This window comes from Syngnathus acus, chromosome 12, assembly GCF_901709675.1.
Source record: "Syngnathus acus chromosome 12, fSynAcu1.2, whole genome shotgun sequence".
In the NCBI taxonomy this organism is placed as follows: domain Eukaryota; kingdom Metazoa; phylum Chordata; class Actinopteri; order Syngnathiformes; family Syngnathidae; genus Syngnathus; species Syngnathus acus.
Window position 1 is genome coordinate 3,352,373 of NC_051097.1, and position 18,021 is coordinate 3,370,393.

At 37.6% G+C, this 18,021-nt stretch overlaps 1 protein-coding gene across 1 annotated transcript in view; it reads left to right on the forward strand.

Moving 5' to 3' along the window:
• The window catches only part of si:ch211-196i2.1 (collagen alpha-1(I) chain), a 34,438-nt gene extending 16,534 nt beyond the window's left edge, over window positions 1-17,904 (forward strand). The window contains exons 15-62 of the mRNA XM_037266330.1: window positions 647-691; window positions 809-862; window positions 1,124-1,168; window positions 1,475-1,528; window positions 1,937-1,981; window positions 2,090-2,143; window positions 2,608-2,715; window positions 3,411-3,464; window positions 3,816-3,869; window positions 4,856-4,900; window positions 5,131-5,184; window positions 5,859-5,903; window positions 6,190-6,243; window positions 6,397-6,450; window positions 6,516-6,569; window positions 6,660-6,713; window positions 6,930-6,983; window positions 7,497-7,541; window positions 8,161-8,205; window positions 8,476-8,583; window positions 8,713-8,766; window positions 8,893-8,946; window positions 9,329-9,382; window positions 9,655-9,762; window positions 9,867-9,920; window positions 10,013-10,120; window positions 10,565-10,618; window positions 10,766-10,819; window positions 11,014-11,067; window positions 11,162-11,215; window positions 11,387-11,494; window positions 11,642-11,695; window positions 11,810-11,863; window positions 11,942-11,995; window positions 12,610-12,663; window positions 12,885-12,938; window positions 13,032-13,085; window positions 13,331-13,438; window positions 13,506-13,559; window positions 13,742-13,795; window positions 14,033-14,050; window positions 14,169-14,222; window positions 15,365-15,427; window positions 15,504-15,669; window positions 15,886-15,995; window positions 16,322-16,402; window positions 16,591-16,773; window positions 17,009-17,904. Coding sequence (XP_037122225.1) covers window positions 647-691; window positions 809-862; window positions 1,124-1,168; window positions 1,475-1,528; window positions 1,937-1,981; window positions 2,090-2,143; window positions 2,608-2,715; window positions 3,411-3,464; window positions 3,816-3,869; window positions 4,856-4,900; window positions 5,131-5,184; window positions 5,859-5,903; window positions 6,190-6,243; window positions 6,397-6,450; window positions 6,516-6,569; window positions 6,660-6,713; window positions 6,930-6,983; window positions 7,497-7,541; window positions 8,161-8,205; window positions 8,476-8,583; window positions 8,713-8,766; window positions 8,893-8,946; window positions 9,329-9,382; window positions 9,655-9,762; window positions 9,867-9,920; window positions 10,013-10,120; window positions 10,565-10,618; window positions 10,766-10,819; window positions 11,014-11,067; window positions 11,162-11,215; window positions 11,387-11,494; window positions 11,642-11,695; window positions 11,810-11,863; window positions 11,942-11,995; window positions 12,610-12,663; window positions 12,885-12,938; window positions 13,032-13,085; window positions 13,331-13,438; window positions 13,506-13,559; window positions 13,742-13,795; window positions 14,033-14,050; window positions 14,169-14,222; window positions 15,365-15,427; window positions 15,504-15,669; window positions 15,886-15,995; window positions 16,322-16,402; window positions 16,591-16,773; window positions 17,009-17,158 — 3,246 coding nt within the window. The 3' untranslated portion in view covers window positions 17,159-17,904. The remainder of the gene's footprint in view (window positions 1-646; window positions 692-808; window positions 863-1,123; window positions 1,169-1,474; window positions 1,529-1,936; window positions 1,982-2,089; window positions 2,144-2,607; window positions 2,716-3,410; window positions 3,465-3,815; window positions 3,870-4,855; window positions 4,901-5,130; window positions 5,185-5,858; window positions 5,904-6,189; window positions 6,244-6,396; window positions 6,451-6,515; window positions 6,570-6,659; window positions 6,714-6,929; window positions 6,984-7,496; window positions 7,542-8,160; window positions 8,206-8,475; window positions 8,584-8,712; window positions 8,767-8,892; window positions 8,947-9,328; window positions 9,383-9,654; window positions 9,763-9,866; window positions 9,921-10,012; window positions 10,121-10,564; window positions 10,619-10,765; window positions 10,820-11,013; window positions 11,068-11,161; window positions 11,216-11,386; window positions 11,495-11,641; window positions 11,696-11,809; window positions 11,864-11,941; window positions 11,996-12,609; window positions 12,664-12,884; window positions 12,939-13,031; window positions 13,086-13,330; window positions 13,439-13,505; window positions 13,560-13,741; window positions 13,796-14,032; window positions 14,051-14,168; window positions 14,223-15,364; window positions 15,428-15,503; window positions 15,670-15,885; window positions 15,996-16,321; window positions 16,403-16,590; window positions 16,774-17,008) is intronic.
• The last annotated feature ends 117 nt before the right edge of the window (window positions 17,905-18,021 follow it).

Consider the following 18,021-nt stretch of genomic DNA (forward strand, 5'->3'; position numbering starts at 1 on the left):
CCTTTGAAATGTGAAAAATGTTTACCGTATTTTCCGCACTATAAGGCACACCTAAAAACCTCAAATTTTCTCAAAAGCCGACAGTGCGCCTTATAATCAGGTGCGCCTTTTATATGGACCAATATTGAGCCACTACAGATAGATATATAGATATATAGATAGATAGATAGATAGATAGATAGATAGATAGATAGATAGATAGATAGATAGATAGATAGATAGATAGATAGATAGATAGATAGATCTTTATTTGTCATTGTCACATGTACAACAAGATCTATCTATCTATCTATCAGCAGGCGTGTCCAAAGTCTGGCCCGCGGGCCAAATGTATATATCTTATATATGGACAAAGTTTTAAAATGGGCCATTCATTGAAGCTGCGCCTTATAATCCGGTGCACCTTATATATGGACACATTTTTAAAATGGGCCATTCATTGAAGGTGCGCCTTATAATCCGGTGCGCCTTATAGTGCGGGAAATACGGTAATATTGTTTTGCAAAATCTTACGATATATTTGTCATCATAGCAAGAGCTTTTTAGAGTTAACGTATTGACTCAACAAAAAACTTGTTTTGCTATTGAGACCCTTCTCTGTTGACTAATTACTCTGAATGACTTGTTTATTTTTTTGCTCTTTTAGGGAGATGTTGGCCCTGCAGGCGATGTTGGCCGCAAAGGTCCACAGGTATTAAATTTGCATGATTATATTTACCCTTGAGTGTTCAAGCTCCCACGCAGTGTTTACCAGCAGTCGTTTTCACGTGTTTCTTGTATTTCATGCCTTTTATTTTTGTCTGACCAGGGACCCCCGGGTTTAGATGGACAGATGGGGCCCACAGGACCCAGAGGGCCCCAAGTAAGTAGAATTAATGAACCAGTGTGTGCTTACGAGGCACCCTTTGATGTAACACCCCAAACTAAAGTTCTGATTGAAAATTAAATTAATATTGGTGTTAATGGTATGCATGAAGGGAGGGTTCGCTCAGTGTCTTTAGAAACAAGGATATGTGTGGTATCTGTAGAGAACCTTTCTGACTGTTTTATTTTGGTGTTTAACTATAATGCCGTAGTGTGACCTGTGTCATGAATGTTGAGCTATTTTCACATTTGTTTACAGGGAACACCAGGACGAAGTGGTGTAGCCGGGCCAAAAGGAGATCCTGTAAATATTTTGTTGGCATACGTATATGTTTTGCTTTAAAAAAAAAATGCAGTAGAGCGCAAATTGTAATTTCACTTTGTAGATGAAATATAATCTAAAAATGAGAATTAAAATTCTCAATCTGTATCATAATCAGGAAGTGATTTGTATATATAAACATTACAGCCATTTTAATTTGCAAGTTCATCATTTCCAATTCTGCCTCCAAATACATAATTGGTTTAAAGTTAAATTGGTTCAACTTGAATGGACTTTACATTTTTCCTTTTTTGTTGTGTGATTGTTTGCTATTTGTTTTCACTCTAGGGGCTTGTGGGCACAGTGGGGATGCGGGGTGAACCCGGATTTGAAGGACCAGTGGTGAGTTGGAGTAATTGTGAGCGGGGAGAGGTACCAGCACCACATGGTCCATGGCCAGGGACTGTTGTTATATATTACTGTATATATTACATTTACAAATACAGAGGACATATTAAACTCAATATTTTGCATGGGGTTGACATTTTTAATTTCCATTTTAAACAGTACCCCTTGACATTTTAACTCAACCTTGCCTGAAACTTACACTCTACGTTAGTTTTGTTTGAAAACGTCACCAGCACAACAACGCCACCTAGTGGCTGACTGCCTCCAGACGCTCTAGACTTAACTTTCTACTGTATAAGTACTATGTCTCAAATATTTTCTTTCTTTCAGCTTTTTTTTTCCCAAGTCATTTATTTGCTGATTAATTGACACAAGAAATCACCGTGCTGACCTTTTGTTCAGGGTGCACCAGGAGAGGCCGGTCCACCGGGTTTCCCTGGAGTAACGGTAAGCGCTCATAAGTAAAATCATTATTTAATGTAATTTTTTTCACTTCTTTCAGCTCCTTATGAATGCTAATGATTAATAATCCTGAAAGCTGCTTTTTATTTACAGGGCATTCGGGGATCTGATGGGGACAAGGGGATTCCAGGTCCTAAAGGAGATAAGGTCGAAAAGAGCTTGATATCTTTCTCAGTATTATTCGAATGAAACTTCCCTAAATATTAGAGCTTCAAATATTCAACAACAAAAGAGGGTTGCACGTAAAGAAATAGACTTTATTTGAATAACACCACTCATAAATAAGTTGAAGAGGGCAGACACTTGCTTCGGGGAAGTCAATATAGTATATAAATGAACAATTTGCACAAATAGCACCTTAATTGAAGGCAATTTACTACAAGCATTGCGCCCTCCAAAAGAGGCACCTTCGAGTTAACACTCACAAAGGTCACACTGTTACAAACAATTTACCGAGTAAAGCACTGAAGGACTTGATCAACTAAAACTAACTTTTTTTCTTTGGGGCTGCATAAAAATGAAAGATACGGGTGCCACTTTGACATTCTTCACCGAACGATTGTGTTGATTGTGTGCCTTGTCTTAATTACGGTTTCTGGTGTTTCTTTCAGGGTTTTCTAGGAGCAACAGGGATAAGAGGTTCTCAGGGAGAGACAGGCCCCGATGGGTTTCCAGGATACATTGGCGCCAAGGGTCCACCTGGTCCCAAAGGCATTGAGGTAAAATGTACAATACATTTGCTACGTTTCGGACCAGTGCATTTTCTACAATAGATTTAGTAAATAATGAAAATAGCTGAAGGTAAGAATATTTCAGTCCTCAACAACATCTTGTGTCTATATTATTTATATTTGGGGTATCAATTACCCCAATGTATGCTTAAGAATATGAAGATTCTTGCCTAATCGAATAAACACAAAACCTCATAAATGCTGTTAAGGATTTTCAGGTTCTTGCCAATTTAAATTAACAGGTTTATTATTAAAATTATCCATTCATTTTCTATTTCTTGTCCCCACGGGGGTATCAGGCCTGCTGGAGCCTACAAAAAGGTGTTTGTGGAAAGGTGGTTGCATTTAAAAAAATAAAGGTGACACCAAATAAATACAAAGTCAATGAATAATTAGAAATCCATTTATGGAAAATGCAAGTCGAATTGAGAGCTGTGAATGCATGTTAAAAAGTAATATCATTTGAGAATTTATGAATTTTATTAATCAATACTCAATGTACTACATGATTTAAACTTATAATTTCTTATTAGATGTTTTAATTATCTTTTTAGTTGGCTTTATAAGAAAACAACTATTGAAAGGTGTACTACTATAACATGCTGATTTGAGTCTGATGTCTTAAAGCACTACGATACATAATTCTTTGTGTTTCCTTGTTTAACTCCTCTTTCCTCATACAGGGCGGGAATGGTGAAGCGGGGAGTCAGGGAAAACAGGGGAGTAGTGGGTTAAAGGTCAGTGGCACTTTTGTCCCTGCACATTACCTACCACAGCTATCTTTGACTCTTTTTTGAATGTTTCTTTAATAGTCAAACCGTAATAGATTGTTAAGCAGCGGGATCTGTATTTTACTGTAATTATGGATTAACGGGATTTGTGAGAGATTTAAAATCCCACCCCGTACCTGTCCACCAATAAGTAAACTTCCTATATTTTACTTATTTTTGCTTTTGTTGACACAATTTCAAACATCTACGGAGTTCATTGCCATATTTGAACATTGCTGGTTGTTTGTGTATTTTCAAAAATAACTTTCGTGTTGAACAAGAACAGTCACAATCATAAATATTTTAACTTTCTTCAAGGGTAACAGAGGACCAGATGGACAAAAAGGCAAAACAGGGCCCAGAGGGAACAGGGTAAATCTCTTGTGTTTTTCAAGAATTTATAATTGCCTTTACATAAAAAGCCTCTTAATACAAAAATAAAAGGAGAAAACATTTGGAATAAGAATGCAACAATGTCACTTAATGGCACTTAAGTGTATACTTTTGCCCGAACATGCTAAACAGAGCTTAACAATCCTGATTATATTTGTGGTTGAAATATTCAACTAGTTTTTTTTTAAATAATCCAAGCTCGCCATGAAAGTCGACTGCCATAACCATAAGTAAATATTCCTTTTCCTTTGGATCAAAGTTTGACAAGGTTATCCTTGTGCGCCACCTCTTGAGTTCTGTAGAACATGTAGCTTTCGCAAATGTCACTAACTCCTTCTTCACGGGGACAAAAAATAAATAAAATAAGGCTGTCACTAAGGAATGCTTTTAGAATTGACCCTTATGCACCTGCCCAGTGCCGCAGGTCAGCTACTGGAAGTACAGAGGACTACATTTTTCATTGTAGGTCCCTCCCTTTAAACATTAAAAAAGCCTCCTCTCTCTCCACCTTTAAAACTCAGCTCAAAACACTTTTTTTCCTTTTTTGACTTATTATGAGCGTCACCATCATTTTAGAACAGTGGTCTCCAACTCCTGGACCGCGGACCGGTACCAGTCATTTGGTACCGCACAAGAAAGAATAAAGAAGGCATGATTTTACACCTACATTTTCTAAAATTTGGAAATTTATGATGTTTTAATGTTAATTTTTTTTAAACTTTGTTTTTGTCTGTATTTTACTTTATGTGGAGCACTTTGTATGCAGTTATGATTGTTTTAAATTGATGGAGAATGGAATGATGAGAAATTATGACTTTTAAATGAAAATGATCTTTCTACTAGTTTGGTTGTAACTGCTGATACACTATATGAAATACAATACATACAATACTAATAATTAAAAATAAAGAATGATTAATTTCGTATCTTTTGTGTCTATGTCATCTTTTTTTTTTTTTCTCCAGGGTCGGTCAGGACAAAGGGGACCCAGCGGGCAGCCTGGTCCACCGGTAATCTTGTCTGTCAGATATCTGTTTTTGTTCATTCACTTTAAATGTTAGAAGTCATAGGAAAAGCTCTTCATTATTCTCATTCAATTGTTGTGCTTGTAAAAAAAATTACTTTTCTTACACTTTAATGATGAGAAACCGCAATTTTTTTTTCAAGTAAAACAAGAACTTAAAAAAAGTTCTATCATGAAGGTTTATGTATGTCTGTGTATTTGATTGACACATTTCAGGGTTTGGCGGGTCACTCTGGACCAGAGGGACCAGAAGGAAAGCCTGGTACACAGGTTCCCATTCTCTGTCATATTTTAATCGCTTGTAAATTATGTGTGTGATTGTGTTGTATAATCTACACCACTCTGCTCTGTTGACATATTTTTAATTTACACACAGCAATGGAATGAACTGGATAATTTCAGATTGGGGGCAGGTTCCGTGGTTTACTTGTTATTCTCTTCTGCTAATTTTTAATGAGATACTACACATTAGTCAATGCAGATGAGGTAAAGTCAGGATATTTCTTTAAAGTTTCATCATAACTTTTATGATCCAGGGATGAGTTTTGATGATACACGATTGTTTTACCATAATACAAAAATATAATCACTGATTGTCACAGCATTGATTATGAAAAGTTTCATATGACCGCAACATAACCTAAATTTGTACCTAAGATGGACGGACGTGCAGCATGTAGTCATCACTAACCTTTACGAATGGAGAAAAGTTCCAAAAAAAATAACAATTAAAAATAAATGAAGAGGTATGTTTTAGCCTGAGCCAGAGGATTATTATGGGGGGTTGTCACTGTCACTCAAATTTCTAAAATAAGCAATAATCTGTGTCTTGACTGTTGGACTAAAATGGCCCTGAAAAATCTGTCCGGAAACATATTAAGTGTTTGCACTTTCATTAACCTCTGCTCCTGGAAAAAACTTATACTTGTTTTTTTCTTGATTAGGGTCCCTTAGGTGCTACTGGTCCGATGGGTAACAAAGGGCTCATGGTAAGAGAAGTAACTTGTTTTATGACCACTGTGTTTACTTGATAACATCATTTCAGTTCTTTTTGGTGATGCAATTTCAGTGGTTGAAAATACAAGTAAATTTTATGGTTTCCTGAAGTGATGAATTTGGAAGTACATTACAAAGATGTTGCCTGACGCCATTAATTTGCATTATTTAACACCAAAACAGAAAAATAAAAGTAAAAAATAAAACTTATGCTCTCCAAGTCCTTTAAAAAAACTGTGCCTCTCAGTGTACTAACACAATTTATCTTCTTCTTTTTAGGGTCTTCAAGGAATTTCTGGAGAAAGAGGTCCTGATGGACCAATGGGTTCGATGGTATGCCTCATTATACTGTACGTGATGTCTCAAAGCAGATTTCTGAAGAGATTTATTTCAAGCAACATTTAACTTTTTAAATACACTTGGACAGCCAGAGACTAATTAGCTGCAAGTGGTTTGTTTTACAATATTTTGATGCTTACTTTTAAGGGCCTTCAAGGTTCTCCAGGACCTCAGGGCATGACTGGAGCCCCAGGCGAGAAGGTTAGCCCACAGTCATGCAACAATTATGGTGCAAAGAGTATATGATAGAATGTGTGTCGTCTCAGGGTTTCACAGGGAAGCCTGGCACGGAGGGACCACAGGGCCCAGTTGGTATGTATGTAAGTGATTCTTTAACATATTAAATTGGAATAGATTTTGTGGCATTAGTTAATATTGTCATTCCTTTGTATGTTGCTGCTGTTCATCAGGGTATCCAGGGCACCGTGGGGATGCGCGGTTTTCCAGGAGCCATTGGAGAGAGGGTAACTTAATATTCCCTCCGGCCTTCTTTAACAATATAATTTAGAAACACTCATCATTTGGACATTTTGACTTGCTATTAACAATAGCAAATGTGATGTGAACCTGTGATTTTATCACTGTTAATACAGAATTAATTTAAGTTACACGTAAATTATTCATGTGCAGTATTGCATGCAAAAAAAAAAAAAAAAACACACCTGTGTTTTATGCACCAGGGTAAGACCGGATTGCGAGGTTTTCCTGGGCCTGCTGGGAAGCAAGGGCTTCCAGTAAGTATACAAAAAAATGCTAGATTTGTGTTTTGTTGTTGTTCTTAATATGATTATTTGAGTACTATTTACCTTGTTTTCTGAAAACATGAAGCGAAGAGGTGGAATTAGGCTAAAGAGCACCTGCACACGCATATAAAGAGGAGGCATTTCGGGCACTACTATGAGAATAAATCCTTTATTAAGACACCACATCAAAAGATATTCTTCTAAAACATATAGTATGCTGTTTGATGTCCTTGTCATCTACATTGAAGCGTGCATTTCTAACAAATGCAGGAATGCATTTGAAAAGTATGACGTTGCTGATAATAAGACTATAATACTGGATTGGCATTGAGATAATTGAAGATTGCATTATCTACATAATTGTTTGTTTATTTGCAATGGAAACTACAAGATCAAGGAGTTAGAGTGTAGAGGCTTCGTGTCTTATGCACATCCTTGATAGAGAAAATTGTAAATTGAAGTAATAACCTGTTGCCACATTCTCGGTTCTACTTTTGTTTTTAGGGTCTGCCAGGTTCCCCTGGAGAAAGGGGTCCCCAGGGTCCTCTGGTGAGAATTAATGTGTGGATTACAATATCAATACAAAATACAATATGAACCTTAGATCAATTGAAAATATTCAAAATAACTGCAAGCTGGTGCGAATGAGAGTATGTGTGATTGTGTATATTGCATTAAGCCGAGTGGCTGGTCATAAACCTGACCAGGGTTAGCCAGAAAACGAATGGCTGGCATGTCATTTACTGACATCGTAATGTGGTAAAGCAGGGGTGTCAAACTCTTTTTTTTCCTCGAGCCGCATTGTAGTCATAGCTACTTTCGGAGGGCCAATATGACTGTCAACCCAAATAAATGTATGAGCACCTCATATTATATACAGTCAAAGCTACAAAACAAACTGACAAATAACTCGTTTTCAAATCAGACGAGTAAAAACTGGTCAAATATTTAAAAGGAAAGATTATTAAAAGTGAAGACAATTTGCAATTCTAGTAATGACACAAATTTGATGCACAATTTGTATCAGTAAAAAATTGTAGTTGGGCAATGACATTCAAATAGTTCAACATTGGTTCACTGCATTTAAAACTTGCTTCAGGTAAATTTGTTATCTATTTCTATATCAAGCTGTATTTACATCCTTGTAACTTGAGGGTCCCCCCCTTAGGGTCGACCTGGAGATGAAGGACCCAAAGGGATTCAGGGTACACCAGTAAGTCACAGTTCTCAAATGTTTACTGAATTTACCTGGACACATTGTGCCACTGGTATACACATAGTAACACCTCTGCTACAATTTAAAGCACCTCAGTTTCAGCTCTTCCAATTACATTTATATTTCTATCCCTTGAGAAAGGCCACATTGGCTGAAGCAGGGATATTTGCATCATTGAACAACTCTAAAAAAATTGCTGCATGCACAAACTCTTGCAAACCTTGCTGCACAGTGAGATGTAGGCTTACATAGCTTTCTTATTTCCAGGGTGCTCCAGGTCTCCCAGGTGATGCTGGAGCCATTGGAAAACCAGGGCCACGGGGAAGTCACGGGTCTCCTGGACCTCAGGGGCCACCTGGGCCTGCAGGAATCCTTGTGAGTGGGTCAACAGCCATTTTAATGTACAGTATCCTGTACATGTTACTCCTCGTTTCATAAAAATATTTTAATCTATAGTGAGAAGATTTGAATCTGTTAAAAAAAATGTTTATTGGATCATCATAGGGCCTCCAAGGTGCAGCTGGATTAATCGGAGCGGCAGGAGAAAGGGGAGCCAAGGTCACCTACAGTTATGGTGTTTCCATTAAAAAAAAAAAAAAAACATCTGTATTCTTGCTAGTTAAGGATTTATAGTATTTGCATGCTAGTGTTGGACTATTAAAAGTTGGTCTATGTTACCTTTAGGGTTTACCTGGCTTAGCCGGTGATGACGGCCCTACTGGACTTGATGGACAACAGGTTGGTTTCATATACCCAAATATAAGGTCATGAATATTTTAAATCAATCAATTGGACATTTATCCTCCTTTTACATATTTCAGGTTGTTTTTTAGTCATTCTGAATTTTGACCCTGTCAATTATTGTTGTAATCTGTTGCTAAATATATTAAACATGAAAATAAGTGCTGAAAACATGCAAAGACTGAGAACCATTTTGTACTATACTATTTAGTTATTTTTTGTTTTTGTTTCACTTCTATAAATAGAATATTGTGATGTTTTCTATTGTGTTTGTAATGCACAATAGTTTAAAACTACACTGCATCAGGTTCAGAATCATGTGTTGGTGTATACAGCACTTGTTTGTATACTTTGAACTATTATTTTTTTCACTTATCAGGGTCTACCAGGTAATACAGGAGATGAAGGACCACCTGGATGGAAAGGAGACCCGGTCAGTCAGTTGAAGATTCATTGCAAAGCCTTTTGTCATTGTTTGATCAAAAACATCATATGTAAGCAATTAAATGCATTTCTGATTACTATTGTACATCTATCCTTGTCATCGTCAATGCTGCTGCATCTAATGGAAAGATGACAGAAAGATAAAAACACTCATTCTGCGCTTTACTGTGTTGATGGCTTAATCCATATGTTGCCTTGCTATACTGCTGGAAAAAAAGCAAACTGAACATAATTCCACTTTTTGTTGCTTATTTCTGACAGGGGGACCCTGGGCCTCGAGGAAAACCTGGTCCTCCAGGACTAGCGGGAGAGAGAGGACTTGAGGGCCCAAAGGGACTACAGGGTCCACCTGGACCCATCGGAAAAGAGGTTGGTGCATTGATTTTCTGTTTGAATGAAGATCATCCTACTTTCAAGTTCTGAAGACTCATACAAATGCCTATTGAAGAGTTATGTTCACTCCTCCATGGTAGGGGGATGTCGGCCATCCTGGTGAAGCAGGAGATCCCGGATTCAAAGGAGAGAAGGTCACCTCTTCTAATAGCCTTAAAATATGTGACAAAGTTAAATGGCACTCGATTATATGCTTCCAATTGTTTAAACTGATTGTTGTTGGCAGGCTGAGGTGGGACCTCAAGGCTTTTCTGGTCCTGAGGGCACTTGGGGAGAACTTGGAGAAAATGGTGAAAGAGGCCCAAAGGGGGAGAAGGGGAATGTAGGATTAAGGGTGAGCCATCATTTTTTTTAGCATGTATTTTTGGGTAAAATTAGTAATTGTCAGCCACTGCAACACAAAAGGTAGTTTTATACAACTCATGTTTTGTGTACTTAAATTTCAACATTGGCAAAAAGGTGTATGTTTGGTTTCATTTTAGAGTGACTAGAGTGATAAATAGAGCTATTGGAAGAGTAGTTTTGTAGCACACATTTTATGGTTTACTGGATATGCATTTACAGTACCATGAACGATGGCATGATTCAAATTGGGATGCATGGTGGTGATCGACAATGAATAGAGCCTTTTCGATTAATATTTAAACTTGTTTACAGAATTTTAGTTCAATCTAAGAAAACATTTTTAAAGGTGGGGTGCGGTCCTTGCATCTCGGCTTGAGTCTTTTTGCATTGGGAACAAATGCTTGGTTTGAGGTCTCTGTTTTGTAATGACTAGGGTGAACCAGGTCTTGCTGGAGAAGTGGGCCCTGCAGGTCGATTAGGGTTACAGGTGAGTCCATGGTTGTTGCTCACCATGGCTATGAATTAATCATGCCAAAAGTAAAATGTATTCAATCAATATAGTATATGTCTTCCCATTCAGTTTTCAAATTTTGAATTTTTCAATACTTCTCCGGTGTGTTTGTTTGACTCTAAGGGAAGTGCAGGAACTCCTGGATCCCCCGGGCCAAAGGGACTTCAAGGACAAAAGGTGATATTTTATGATGTGGGTCATTCCAGAATTGGACAACATTTTCTAGTATATGACATGACAAAATGTGTTTAGAACCTTTTTTTTTTCTTAACAAAAAAAAGGTTTGATCCTAATTTGTCCCTCAATTCTGGAATGCATCCCATGCACCACTCAGTTGCAGAACTTTAAATGACTTTTATTTACCTTCCCAGGGAGAGTGTGGGAATACTGGAACACCAGGACCTGAAGGCTCAAGAGGCCCTTTGGTATAGTTTTATTCATATCAAACATTTTCTTTCCACGCGCACAGGATATATTTGTGAATGTGTTTGCTGTGCTTGTGTTATATCTTATTTGAAGGGAAAAACTGGAGTGCGGGGCATCAGAGGAGACATTGGAAAACTGGGACCATATGTAAGTAAAAAAAAAATAAAAATTCTAAACAGATTTGTTACCAAATGTCCCAACATCAGTCTACTGTCTGTGTAGATTTACCAAAAATAAATAAAAATAACACCAACATACAAGATACCATCTTATATTATTACATCAGTCTTTCAAGATTCTCTTCTGTAACATAAACAGGGTCAACAAGGAAAGGATGGCCCTATAGGTGACCCAGGACCTAAAGGGGAACCGGGGCAACCGGGAACGAAAGGAGAACCTGGAGCCCCAGGCCCGCCAGGGCAGCAGGTTATTCTCCAAATAAAACAATGGCTACATATACCCAGTCCGTGTCATATGGAGCTGCAATATTCCTAATTAATTCTGAATCGATTACATGATGTTCTTCACCAAAATGAATACATTTGACCAAGTCGGTTTTGATTGATTTTGCAGGGAGAAGAAGGTTTACCAGGAATACAAGGTCCTTCTGCTCTTCCTGGCTTAGAGGTAAATGCAAATTTGCAAAATATTTTACAAAGGTTTACATTCAGAGGGCACACGGATCCGTTGTTTTTCCATGACCACTTTCAGTTTGGATTTTGTTTTTTTTCTGTCCAATAGGGAGCTCCTGGAGAGATGGGACCACAGGGCCCTCCCGGTCGCGTTGGGAAAACTGTACGATTTTCAGTGTCTTTAACTAAGATTGTTGTCACGTTTTTATCATTTTTGCAAGCAGTAAATATTACTTTGCAGGGAGGGCAAGGAAGACAAGGACCTGAGGGCAAACAGGGCATGAAAGGTGAAAAGGTAATACTAATATGGTCTTTGTATTATTTACCCTTATGTATTTGTTTTGGAGTATAAAAGTGTCCTTTCACATCAAAATACATTCTGAATATTTGCATCAGCAAAAGATTAATTATTTTTGTTTTTATTTATTAATATGTATTTATATTTATTTTATTATAAGTGACAAAGTAAATAAACAAATAAATAGATAAATAAATCATCGTAACCAATGCTGCATATTTGTATTTTGTTCAAATTTTGTCCATGTAGCCAAAGAATTATGATGACCAGCGATCTGTCCGGGTTCACTCAAGCAGCTGGGATAGGACTTTTCCATGACCCAAAAATGTGTGTTACCATTAGCTATTGAGAGGAAGCCACAGACTGGTGATCTAAAAAATATATAGGTTCTATTGTAATCCAAATTTGATGCTGTTTCTGTATTTGCTGGCCCGATATTGTACTAATTAAACCTTTTAAAATTCTTCACCAAAACTGTCCCAAAGTTTTTCTCCGGTCCTGCAACTTGATATGCGGTTGCTCTGATTTTGGTGTATCAAAAAATTATAACAAATTTCCATGTTCCCTTGCAATGTGCTTAAGTCCTAGTCATTGCTATTTTACTCTTACAGGGAGAGGACGGCAAGAGTGGTTCACCAGGAAACATCGGTCGCATTGGGCGGAGGGTAAAACCTTATCTTAATTTTTGTCTTTGTTTCCATGTAATGAGACTTAATACTTCAGGGATCTATTTCTGCAGTACAACTATATTTAAGAGCAAGAAGATAAGTTTTGTTTATTATTCATGCAATATGCAGGTTGATTGCCCCTTTGTCATCAAGGCTCATCAAAATAGTTTTCACCTCTTTACTTTCTTTATTTCAAAACATGACAAACCTGGCTGCAGGGAAAACGAGGAAAAGCTGGAATCCGTGGAACCAGAGGCATCAGAGGTCCAAAAGTAGGTTATCTGGAAAGGAGCACCACATATTCTGTGCATATTTTATTAAAACTTCAACCACGCTCTTAGAATAAATTTTGTTTCATGTTTCAGGGTGATAAAGGGGAAATGGGACTAGCAGGACAACTTGGCTGGCCTGGAACCATTGTGAGTGGCTTTTGTGTTTGTTTGTTTGTTTGTTTGTTTGTTTGTTTGTTTGTTTGTTTGTTTGTTTGTTTGTTTGTTTGTTTGTTTGTATTTGTGTTGTGGTGCTGAGCACCAAAGAGAAGAGATTTTGCTTTAATACGGTTAATTACAGGATGATTAGGAAGTAAGTATACTGTAACCTTTATCATCAAATTATGAAAAAATGTAATAATCACATAAGTGATGTGCTTTTTCGTATGTCCAAGGGTAACCCTGGTTTACGTGGAGAGAAGGGTGATCGAGGTGTTAAGGGAGGAAAGGGTGAAAAAGGTGACATGGGGCTATCGGGAATAGCTGGATTTGATGGCACTAAGGTAAGCTATGGATGATTATTTATTTTGGGGGGCTTACAAGTGGCCAAAACTGTCATTTTTTGTGCAGGGGATCCGTGGACCTGTTGGGTTGCCGGGTGGAGTTGGTCAACAGGGAGAAAAGGTAAAGCTGAAGGAACAGCAACTTACATTTGTTGTTTGTGATTATTTAAAAACAATTATTTTACATTATCCACGGATAAATGTCCCTGTTGGTCTGGTTAGGACCTGTGTGTTCACATGTTTTGGCAAAAAAAGGATTCACATTGATTTATTAAAAGTTTCTCCCTGCTCTGTCTTCCACAGGGAATTATTGGTCCACCAGGATCAAGAGGAACATCAGGCTTGCCTGGCTTGCCTGTAAGTTATGTTGTTAATTTACTCTTGTGATATATTTCATGCAACATCATGGCCGTATTTTGTTTGTGCTACTTGTATTCTCCAGTGATTTTCTAATCATTATGACGTTAAATTCCTATTTACATTTTGAGCCATCTGTCATATTGTTGTACTATATTAAGTGCTTAAGAGGAGAAAGATTATGCAATGATTTTATGAATGTTTGAAATGGTGTCCATGTTCTTCTGGGTCTTACAGGGCACAGCTGGATTAAAGGTAGGAGAGATACATTGGCTTATAGTTCAATAAATTAATATATTTTATTTTGAGTCATTGTTTGGTGTTTGTGTGCTTATACGCATGTTTTGATCATTGTTTTTTCTTCTCTTTGCAGGGTATGAAAGGCTACCTGGGTTTGCCTGGTCTGTCTGGCAGAAGAGGTCTCCCTGTAAGTTCAAAATATACGCTACTGCAGCTCAATTCTGATTTTCATCATCTTCCTGATTTTCTTAAGACAGTCTGACTGGCTCAATTCCGATAAGTATCCAATACAGTAATCCCTCGCTACTTTGAGGTTCACCTATAGTGGCCTCGGTGCATCGTGGGTTTTTATGAAAACAAATATTGCGGATAGATTCGGTGCATCGCAGCCTTTTGCGTGTCACTTAGAGCGCGGGGCTTTGTCTGCCGATATGACTTTACAGCACATTATTGGCCGGTACGAGATCAATGGGATCATGTTGATCTGTATCCTTGCCAATGATTGGCTTAAAGCTATAGAGGCAACCTAACGAGCCGGTCAGCGAGCTCGCATCGTGCCTCGTCGAAGCAGAAGGGCATAGCAAGCTTTTAAAAGCTATTTAAAAAGTATTTAAAGATACAATAAAGTGTTTATAAGTATAATAGAATGTTTAAAAATAAAATGATAAAAGTCTTGTGTGGATGCCCTGCAGGGATGCGTCAGCCGGTCAGCACGGCAAGAGCATGAAGAGCTGTGACACCTTTACACCGGAAAATATTTTAAAAAGTGTTTAAAATACAATAACGTATTTAAAAGTACAATAGAGTGTATGAAATTAAAATTAGAAAAGTCTTAAGCGGATGCCCTCGCGCTGGGCAGCGGGGGAGCGTCAGCCGGCCTGCACGCAAGAGCAGAGAGGAGCCAGACACGTTTACACTTCAAAAAAGGTTCATAATGGTCTTGTGTGGATAGTGTAACAATATATATACATTTATTTATGTATTTATTTATTTATTTATACATTTATCTATTTATTTATTTATTTATAAATAAGAATGTTTCTGAAAATCTGTTTTACAAAAGTGTTAAAATTACAAAAAAGCATTTAAAAGTACAATGCAGTGTTTAAAAATACTAAAAGGTGTATAAAATGGATGTTGTAACAGTATATTTTCTCTACATCACGGATTTTCACCTATCGCAGATGGTCTTGGAACCAATTATCGGCGCTAAACAAGGGATTACTGTATTTACAATGCGAGACTATACACTTCGAGTGATGTCACTAAATTCATACTCCAGACAGACTATGGTCGCATTTAATATGTTTTTGTCATCCTTATGTCTAGGGTCTTCCTGGCCTTCCTGGAGCTCCTGGACCATCTATAAACATAACTTTGAGAGAACTCAAGGTTGGTACAACATACAAACAAAAGTTGTGTTTATTTGAAAATGATTAGATGCATACCTTTTTCTCTTTCTGTTTAGGAACTAACGTATGTCTCTGACAAGCCCAATTACTCTTTAATCCAAGCTCTTCTGGAGTCTCTAGAGCAGGAGCTTCGACTATTGATGGATCCTCCTGATGGCACCAAAGAACATCCCGCCACCACATGTCTAGAACTTTGGCTCTGCCATCCAGAATATGCTAATGGTCAGTTAGCCAGTACTCAAAATGTATTGTAAACACATTTTGAACTGCTACTAACTTTTTCTTCTCTAAAACTCTATTGTATACTGTATTAAATGATGTTGATGTACTACACAAATTCCAACAGTAACAAGTTTCCAGGTTTTAAAGAACTATCAGTTTGAATATGTTTCCAAGCGCAGACCTGAATATTGAAGTCTTACTGTGTGTTCTCTTTAGGAACATATTACATCGACCCAAACCAAGGCAGCTCTGCTGATGCTCTGCCAGCCTATTGCAGCTTCTCTAGCTCAGCTATACAGACATGCCTTCATCCTCAAGATTCTCAGGTCCAAAACTCAAGAACATAAACCTTATCGAGCATCTTTATGTCAATCATTGAGTCATTAGTCGCCATACCCATGAACTCCCAATAATAAATCCACTGAATGGAATAATAGACTGTAACATTGCACAAAATGGCATTTTTAATCAACACCCTTTCTTTTTCTATTTTATTATTCCCTTCTTGTTAGTGGCGCTATATAGAGCAATTTACCCAAAGGGAGTCCTCATTTCTGTAATTTGAGACTTGAGACTCATAAAAGATGCAATAGTTGTACATAACAACTAATCTGCACAGTTTACAAATGGGTAATTATGTCTTTGGCTGCAGTTGCCAATGAAAGCCTGGATGGAGGAATCTTCTGCAGAGGGCTCCTTTCAGTGGCTCAGTAGGCTGGACCAAGGATTTCAGGTATGCAAAACCTAAATATTTAAATTGACAACATGTGCATGTTGTGACTGCATTGTATAAGATATTAAATTGAATTAGTTATTTAATACCATGGTTAGCCTGTCATACCTAAGAATCTTTGTTTTGCTACTGCTTTTTTTCTTTGGTTTTGTCATTGTAAGATTTAACAATATGTCTCCTTTGATAAGTTTATCTACCCAGGTGCCAACTTGGTTCAGATGCGTTTTTTGAGATTGCACAGTAGCACAGCCACGCAGAAAATGACCTACTTCTGCCAGCCAGGACATAAATTGGGCCCGTCTGAAAGTGACATCAAATTCCTCACTGACACAAGAACGCAAAGTTTCCTTGGAGCAATTCAAGATTGTGTGGTATGTAAAATTCTTCAGTTTTCTATAATACTAATTTGCAGCCAGCTGTAATGGTACCAATTTAGTAACCTACAGATTTCATTTTGGTTTCAATCTAGCAGTGAAACATGGTTAAAGTTTGGTCTGGTCTTTAATTGTTGTGTTTCTGTTGTTTTAGTACTATTAAATAAGTATGATTTTTGTTTTAAAATGACAGGAGAGTAAATTCTATATCATTTTCTTTCCATATCATCAGCCTGGAGAGAAGATGGTGTCAGGACCCCGGGAGTCGGTGTTTGAGTTTGAGGACCTCCACCTACTTCCTGTGAGAGATGTGGCACTATTGGGTGGTAGAAACTTTACACATCAATTTGGCTTCAGTGTTGGACCCATTTGTTTCAGTTAGAATAACTTGTCAGCTGAAGACTTTCAGGTCATGGATGCAAACACAGATGCCCCTTTTTTGTCTTGGGGATATCATTTGATGCTGAATGACTGCTGTGTGCTCAGGCTGACAAAAAAAGTACATTGTTTACAGATGCTTACATGATGTAAATAGGGCTCTGATTACAGACATTGTGTAAATAATAATTATCAACTTCCACATAGTGCCTTGCTGGAAAATAGTCACTGGTGAACTTTTCTGTCTCTTTTCAAGGTGCTGATAAAAGTTTATTTATGAGTTCCACATGCATTTAATCCATCCAAAACCTTATGTGGAACATTTCGGTGCTGTCTTTTGTCAGGCATACAATGAATTGTTTCATGTGTTTTAAGTTTTCATTTAAATATTTCTCAGGTTGGGTTTGGGGATTTTATACGCCTGGGCGCTGAATCCACTTTTGTTCCCACGTTACACCATATTTTAACTTAAATGGGACGGTTTTCAAATTATTATGAGAGAAGTGACATTCAGGTGGCCATTGTCGCAGAACAAATCTAAGTAACCATAAGTGGAAAACTTTACAAATGTTTATTACCTCATAATAGCTTCCCTATTTCCTTTTGGTTTTGTTGGTGGTTTAGTAAATACTTTTTGATTGGCCTTATTCCAGACCTAAAAAATCAATGATCATATCAAAATATGTGGTGCTGTGCCAAATAATGTGTTTTTATCTACTTGCTCAGTAAATAAAGCCAGCGTGAACATTCTGTTTTGCCAAGACCATTACTTAGTCGTGTGTGTGTGTGCGCGTGTGTGTGCGTGTGTGTGCGCGCGCGTGCGTGCGCGCGCGTGTGTGTGTCCATCCATTTTCTATAAAGCATGTC